Source organism: Labeo rohita, chromosome 20 (genome assembly GCF_022985175.1).
Source record: "Labeo rohita strain BAU-BD-2019 chromosome 20, IGBB_LRoh.1.0, whole genome shotgun sequence".
Lineage (NCBI taxonomy): Eukaryota > Metazoa > Chordata > Actinopteri > Cypriniformes > Cyprinidae > Labeo > Labeo rohita.
In genome coordinates this window covers 21,002,657-21,010,887 of record NC_066888.1, presented here as the reverse complement: position 1 = coordinate 21,010,887, position 8,231 = coordinate 21,002,657, and the positions used below count along the sequence as shown (strand labels likewise).

At 38.1% G+C, this 8,231-nt stretch overlaps 1 protein-coding gene across 1 annotated transcript; it reads left to right on the top strand.

Annotated features, from left to right (window-relative positions):
• Positions 1–286: 286 nt before the first annotated feature.
• On the top strand, positions 287–7,877 carry nr2e1 (nuclear receptor subfamily 2, group E, member 1). The gene is made up of 9 exons (XM_051138439.1): positions 287–766; positions 4,008–4,153; positions 4,573–4,660; positions 5,831–6,066; positions 6,200–6,346; positions 6,482–6,578; positions 6,698–6,847; positions 6,982–7,087; positions 7,496–7,877. Exons 1-9 carry the CDS (start codon positions 709–711, stop codon positions 7,656–7,658), a joined length of 1,191 nt encoding a protein of 396 aa, XP_050994396.1. The 5' UTR covers positions 287–708; the 3' UTR covers positions 7,659–7,877.
• Positions 7,878–8,231: the final 354 nt, after the last annotated feature.

Here is an 8,231-nt window from a genome sequence, read left to right as displayed (position 1 = left end):
AATCAGTGGCAAACGTTTGATTCGGTCATTTAAACAGCCTTGCTGATCCTAATCAATTCCTATAGAGCGCACCATTAGCCTCTGACAGTGTCAGACTCGCTGTGTATGGAATATCACTTCATTCGTCCCCGTGACGTCATGCGCGAGCAGGAGTTGAAGCAGAAGGCAGGGAAAAGCTAAGTGGTCAAAGGAAGTTGGGCTCTCCTCCCACCCTCCCTCTCTCCCGCCCTCCTACTCTAATACATCTCATACATATTACCAAACCTTTAATCTGACGGTACACATCACAAAGTCACTCACCAAGGCTCGGGGCTGAGGCGCATTTCCCATCTCTCAGCTCATGTTGTACTTTTAAAGCTGGTTTTGAGCAGTATAGTGCCCCGGTGTTTCTCCAATAGTTGCACCAAGTTTCCGCAGCGCTGAGAGACCAGGGACCGGTTTGGGCATAATATATTGTCCGTGGGGCTGCGTCCATCGCATCAATCAAAAGTCAGACGAAATCTGGATTCTATTTGCTGAAAAACAAGAGGAGCGATTTGGACACCATCAAAGAAACTTCAAGAGAAAGCAGAGGACCAGTTGTCCACCGCAAAGCGGATGTTAAATTCATGTTTGTAATTTAAAAACTACGTCAAAAGTGATAAGACTTCCCTGGGCCTGAAAAGTGTAACTTTTCAACGCGGTTTTCTTGGAGCAGAGGTCTTCATCATGAGCAAGCCTGCTGGTTCAACAAGTGGTTGTCTGGATATTTTAAATGTCAAATCCAGTGAGTATATCGTCTTTCTTTGCTTTAGTTCTGTATGTTCTTAAAAATAGCGTGATGATGAGGTAAAAACGCAGTCTGTGTTTGTTTACGAAATACGTGAAAGCAAATGTATTGCTTACGGGTTAAGATGACAAAAATCACGTTAACTCCACAGAGCTGTCAAACGCAAATCGAAATGTTTACGTGCTGTCAAATTGTTGTCTATACCTCTTAGACTGATAGCACGACTGCCAAAAACAAACAAGATTATTTTAAAGCAGGCACGACGCTTTATAAATTACAAAGTAGATGTGAAACTGCAAGAAAATAAGTAAACAGAAAAGCCCCAAAAAATCTTAGACAAGTTCGCGTTTAGTGATGCTGTTACAATGGGAATGTTTTGACAGCCTTGTTTCCACATTACGCTTTGCAAATAAGTCGTGCGTTCACATTGGAATGGTAAAAACTGAACTACTAATTATATTGTACCAGCCTGAACCGTTTTAAAATAGCATGATACAGCCCTAAGGTATGCGTAAACTATGCATAATGTGTCATCAAAGCAGATCTGATGAGTTTTCCCTATTAGCTGCTTCGAGTATCTCTTTTGACTTTCAATTAATTTCAAGGTAGCAGGAATGCAAGTGCTTTGAAATTCATTTATAATAAATGTTTTCTGCCATGTTATAATTTTACAACTGCAGATCAAATTGTCTAAATGGAAACATTTATTAAAATAAAAATACTGAGTGTGATTTGCCTGTAATAGCCAACGCTTGCTGTGGTTTAAAAAAAAGAGTCTAATTGACTTTCTACATTATGCTTAAATGGAAATGGGAAAAATGTGTGTTTAAGGTTTTTAAAAGTTTAAGTGGCTTCGAATGAAAGTGAAAAATCCAATATAATTCAAGTGAAAGGGAAAGAAAATAAGGTAACCCAATTACTTATTAATGCACATTATATGAGCAATGATTTCTAAATAACAAAACTGAATTTGTTTCACATTTAAACAATTTTAGTCTATCTTAGTATAAGTCTAAATAAGTCTGCTATTTACTTTAGCAGTAGTGAAAAAGTGAAATAATTTCGTCGAGGCCTAAACTTTTCGTTCGTTATTTTGAATGCCTAACCCAAAAACCTTTTTGACGACACTTTACATGTATTTGACTCTTAAAATGATTTCAGGTGATATTTAAAATTCACATTATTATATAAAAATCTTTGTTTTACTTTACAGGGGTAAACTAGCGGCATTTGCACTGTTTGGGTGGTCGAAGGCCCATTAAGTTCAGAGTTTCTCACAACTGCATGTAATCCAGTGCAGCAGGTCCCAGGGTTGATGCTGATTACAGTAATGAAATATGCCATACGTCTTTAAACAATTACGACGCACAATGCCACACACCGGGACCCCCACAGGGGAAAGTTAAAGACGTGTTCCTTTCCCAAAAACAAATCCGCCTTCAATTCATCGGAGTTTCTTACCAACACACCGGTGTGACTGTTGTCAAATTATGCGATGACTGAACTGGATGGAGGACAGTAGGACTTTATGACTTCCTCGGAATAAAAGATGTCTGGTTAAAATGGGATTATTTACCACACCTCATAAATAGAAATAAAATCCCAGGAAGAAAAAATGCATTTAAAAACCAGACGTTTTAGCTTCTGGAAAAAAAAGTGTATTCATGAAGCAATTTTCAAGTTTCAAAACGACTCCGAGACAAAAGCAACAAGTTGTCTCCATCACAAGAGAGGTTATCTTTTTCAGTCATGCAAAATACAAGCATATGAAATGAAGTGCTCAATTAATCTAAATTGTTGTCAAGACTTTTACATTAGAATTTCGCACTGTTCTTAAATTTTAAAATAAGACTATATCCACACACACACACACGCAAATCTTCTGTCACTTTTCCGTCACAACTGATCACCAACCTGTAACAAAACACCATTATAATTTCTGAAAGGACCTATACGAAGAACATCTGGTATGCACAGAATAGAAATGTGATGTGCTTTTACATTAAAATGCCGCACTGTGTTTTTTTTCTTCCTTTTCTTGTTTCAAGAAGTCAGGGTGCATGAAGTCGTTTTCCTTCTCCGTCGTTACCGGTCTATATCCGAATTCCCATGCTACCCTTTTTGACGGGTCACTGGAAAATCAATGAGCAGGTGGACATATGTCAGTGTAATTACATAGCCGTTTCTCTAAACGACTCCCCCATATACATGCAAATATACTTCTATTGACAGACTTAAATACAGAAAAAAAGTATTCTGCACACACAAGAAAAATCACAATTTTCATTTACTCCAAGTTCATTTGCATACACTTCATTTGAGTCGCTGAAACGCGCTGGTGCGTATTATTCTCCTCTCCCGTGTCACTCCCTAATCCGCGAGCCTATAGACGGCGCGAAGAAAGCAGTTGTCGAGCTTCATTATGAAGCGGGGTTGGCAGCTTGTCGAGACCAGGCCAGTCAGACGAGGCTCAATGGGGAAATCATTAAGTTAACACTCTCCCTAATGTCGCCATTGTGCGCGTCAACTGAACATTGTTTTATGGGACCTGCGATATGACGCTTCCCACCAATGCACCCTCAACGTAGGCCTATGCTTTACACATTCCTATGGACAGACTCATTAAAAGTGTGTCCTTTAGCATGATTATTAGGTAAAATGTGCAAATTATACAATGACTTTCAGGGAACTTCTGCAAAGAAATTATCAGGCGCAAATTATCATTTTTTTCTTTGCGCGCTTTATCACAGAAAATCAAACTCTAACTACTGTTTTGAACAATTAATGCGTGTTAAAGTAAGACCAACATAATAAAAGTAGCCTACTTTTGGTTTTTTTGGTGACCGCACGATATTGAACCTGAACGAAAGCGTACCAGAACCCTACTGTTGCTATGGTTACCTCTTCATCGCGAAAAAAATCGCTAGTATTTATTTATCGCCAGGTGGAAATATGAGTTGCTAACTTGAAATCTTACACTTAACTAAGCGTATATACTAATTTGTGAAAAGAATAGGCTATGTACTTTTCAGACCCCCAACTTTTTGTTCGGACGTCTTTTCGGGGGCTCAAGCCTTAATTAGGATGATCGGCTCCCACCCTTTGTAAAAAAAAAAAAAAAAAAAAAAGAGGGTTTGGATTGGGCTGTCCGGTTTAAGTGAATAAGTATTATAAGACTGATAAATAAGATGTTTATTTTTTTCCCTTAAATAAACACTGTGTTTTCTATCTCTGTTAGGTCGGATTTTGGACATTCCTTGTAAAGTGTGCGGTGACCGAAGTTCTGGAAAGCACTACGGTGTTTATGCGTGCGATGGCTGCTCGGGGTTTTTCAAAAGGAGCATAAGGAGAAACAGAACGTATGTCTGCAAATCCGGCACACAGGTGAGCTATACTAATCAATTACGGCGATGTGTTTGAACCATAACAGCGTCAGCTAATTTGATCTAAGCAAGCGCGTCTAAGGACTAGATTACACCTCCAGTGATTTTCATAATTGAAAGATTATCCCAGAAGTGAGCCCCCTCCCGCGCCTTTGAGGGCCCTTTGCCCCGTCTAGTGTAACAGGTGTAATCCAATCTAACGCACCGGCAGGACTGGGTGGATTTGGAGAGCGGTAGGCGGGAATGAGACTATTGGCCGTGCGGCGGGGGAGCGAGTCAATAGCCGTCATTACCCTGCCATTCCCACATACCTGTGGAGACCAATGGAGCACATAGCAGAAGAGGCTGTTTGTGTGCCATTACTGCTAAACGAAACAAAACCTACTGTATTTCCTTATTCTTTCCTCCATTTTTCCTCAGGGCGGCTGTCCAGTAGACAAGACTCACAGAAATCAATGCCGCGCCTGTCGCTTGAAAAAGTGTCTAGAAGTGAATATGAATAAAGATGGTAAGTGCTAGTAAATACGTTTGTCTTTTTCATATACGTATGATGTCTGTAGTCCCCTTTTAAAGATGCAGAAAATGATTTGTTTTTAAGTTTTTACTTATGCTACCAACTACATGACTGACTGTAACACTAAGCTAAAAGTTATAATTGTCAATTACGTTTTTGGTCCGAATTTACTTAAAAAGATAAATACGTAAACAAACAAAAAGAAAATACAAAAATTGAAAGTCATGCACAAAATGTCTAATTAAAAGTTTGAAATTCAAGAAAAACGAAACAGTGGCATAATCAATTTAACTTTTTTTTTTTTTAAATAATAACAGAACACCGTAAAGCCACTTTAAAAAGATTTTTAAAAATATGATCAATATTTGAAACCATTAAAAAAAGGTCCCATGTAGGCTAAACTTTGTAGTTACAACTTTGTATGAAATTGGTCAAATGGCGTAACCCTAAAGTTAATTGTGACCCTGGACCACAAAACCAGTCATAAGGGGCGATTTTTCTTTGCTTTTCTTTTCTTTTCTTTTCTTTTTTTTTTTTTTAACATTTTATATATCATCTGAATCGTAAATCTGAATTTAGGATATGGCAATATTTAGCTGAGATAGACATTTTGAAATAACTAGAATATTTAAAAAAAAAAAAAAAAAAAAAAAAAACAACTAAATACTGAGAAAATCGCCTTTAAAATTGTCCAAATGAAGTTCTGATTAATGCATATTACTAATCAAAAAATAAGTTTTCACATGTTTACGGTAGGAAATGTACAAAATATCTTCATGGAACATAATCTTTACTTAATATCCTAATGATTTTTGGCTTAAAAGAAAAATCGATCATTTTGATCCATTCAGTGTATTTTTGGTTATTACTACGAATATACCTGTGATACTTAAGACTGGTTTTGTGATGCAGACTCACAATTATATTTAAGATATTTGTAGAAAAAAATATAGCCTATATATAGCCTATAGGCTAATGATTATGCTGTGCATTAGTGCTTTCGAGGCAATAATTTCATTACAGGAAACGCTATAAACGTTTTTCATACATGCATGATTCCAACAAGAAGACATTAATTGTGCATGTTTCTAAAATAATTTTTAAACGATTTCTGTTTTGTGTCATATGAAAACCATGATGTCACTGATCCTTACATCACTACAGCTGTGCAGCACGAAAGGGGACCGAGGACTTCAACCATTCGAAAGCAGGTGGCACTGTATTTCCGAGGGCATAAAGAGGTGAACGGTTCGTCGACCCATTTCCCATCCACGTCTATCCCGGGGCCGCCGTTTTTCACCACAGTCACGCAGCTGGAGCCTCACAATCTGGAGTTAAACACGGTCACAAGCACACCGGAACGACAGGCCATTGTGGGACTCGCCCAACCCACACCGAAGGTAAACATTTTTCCTTTACAACAATATAGTTTAAATAAACGAATTTATACGGTTTATTAAAACTTAGAGTTCAAGTAATAACTGAATGCATACAACCCCGCTTATTTTCTATGCCTATGTAATTACTTTTTAGTATCCTCATGAAGTTAGCGGCACCCCCATGTACCTGTATGAAGTGGCGACCGAGTCTGTTTGTGAATCAGCAGCACGCCTGCTCTTCATGAGCATTAAATGGGCCAAGAGCGTTCCGGCCTTCTCCACACTCCCTCTACCGGACCAGGTAAACAAGTGTTTTCATATTTTCACTTATTATTCGTCAATGTTTAATTTTACACAGATTAAATGTCTGAAACCAAACCTAAATGCTAGGTGCTTTTATGTATAGTCATTAATTAACTTACTTTTTTTTTTGCAGTTGATCCTTTTAGAAGACGCCTGGAGGGAACTGTTTGTGCTGGGCATCGCGCAGTGGGCCATTCCAGTGGACTCCAGCACTCTATTAGCCGTTTCAGGTAGGCTGTACAACATGTAGCACACTTCTAAGATTTAGCTACATAAGATTTTCCGTCACGTTTACGTTTTGTACTTACAATGATATATCCACACACCTGTAATGTTCTGTTTTCTTTAGGAATGAACACAGAGAACACAGACTCCCAGAGGCTAAACAAAATCATCGCAGAGATCCAGGCGCTGCAGGAGGTCGTGACGCGCTTCAGACAGTTAAGACTGGACGCTACAGAGTTCGCTTGCCTCAAGTGCATCGTCACCTTTAAAGCAGGTGGGATTCGACAAAATAAAACAAAATACAGAATATTAAAAAGAAACATTATTATTATTTATAATTTTGGATTATAGAAACTTTCTCTACTGGTCAAACAGTAACAAACATACTGTTTTGTTCCGTTCTTGCAGTTCCAACACACAGTGGTTCGGAATTGAGGAGCTTTCGCAACGCCAGTGCCATAGCTGCCCTTCAGGACGAAGCACAGCTGACTCTAAACAGCTACATACACACCAGGTACAGCTAATACTTTATAAAACACGGGTGAATGTATCCACCTTATTTTTTTTTCTGTGAATGTGCGAGACTTCCGGTTCAATAACTGCTGTAGAGAAATAACAAGAGGAATAACAATGCAGTAAACGGTAAAACTTTTTGCACTACAAACCAGTTTGTTTATAATTAAGATAATACATTAAAATAATATTGTAAGACAACACTATTTGCAACATCAAGCAAAACGCTGTTTAGTACAGCTAAAAATAGCTTAAAGGGAATGACACAGGAAGCTAGACCCATTAAATTTACAAATGGCCACATCTACTTTTAAGGGAAAAACAAGGTGGATAAAAGCTCATGAAATAGTTATGCAATTTAGAACACTTCATTTAGAGTTTTTAAAAATGACGGATGGTTTTGTTGCAGGTACCCCACTCAGCCGTGTCGCTTTGGGAAACTGCTGTTGCTCTTGCCTGCTCTACGTTCAGTTGGTCCATCCACCATTGAAGAGGTTTTCTTCAAAAAGACCATCGGAAACGTGCCCATCACACGACTGCTCTCCGACATGTACAAATCCAGTGATATATGAGCTACTGAGAGACAGAGGAAAAAAAAAAAATGTATCTTTGACCTTGGCATTCGCATGGACGCTGGGACGCTGTGGATGATACCAGATACCCCTAATGTGATACTTCACGCACTTGTTTGGAGAATAAAGCTCTACCAATGTCAAGATGTTATTACGCAGGGAAACTATAAAACAAGCAAAAGACTGAATCTCTACATGTCGAGCATACTGCTTAGAAAGAAAAATGAACGTTTAACCAGTAATTTTCTAATTGATTTACTTTTAATCTATTTAAGTTCGTTTATGGAAGTAACTTAACAAGCTTAATCTGTTCTTGTTCTATCAAGATTTAAATACGAAATTATCTTAGTTTGTAGTCATATATTTGAATGGAGTGTCCGTGAGGTTATGTACAATCATTCATTTCAAAACGGGACGTTTTGTTGTGTCCAACTTTGACCAATGCTGTTTTGATTTCAGCACCACTATCATTCGTTTATCACATGAGAACTTTGAAGGAAACCAAAAAATATAAAAAAAGAAAGAAACCATGAGGTATGTTGCAGGGAAGTAGGTCGCTGTCCCTTTGACATA

Excerpts from the sequence above, each read along its gene's own strand:
- nr2e1 (XM_051138439.1), top strand. The coding sequence starts at position 709 with ATGAGCAAGCCTGCTGGTTCAACAAGTGGTTGTCTGGATATTTTAAAT. Across the intron at positions 767-4,007 it reads TATTTTAAATGTCAAATCCA|GTCGGATTTTGGACATTCCT; the intron begins GTGAGTATATCG and ends TATCTCTGTTAG. Across the intron at positions 6,347-6,481 it reads CACTCCCTCTACCGGACCAG|TTGATCCTTTTAGAAGACGC; the intron begins GTAAACAAGTGT and ends TTTTTTTTGCAG.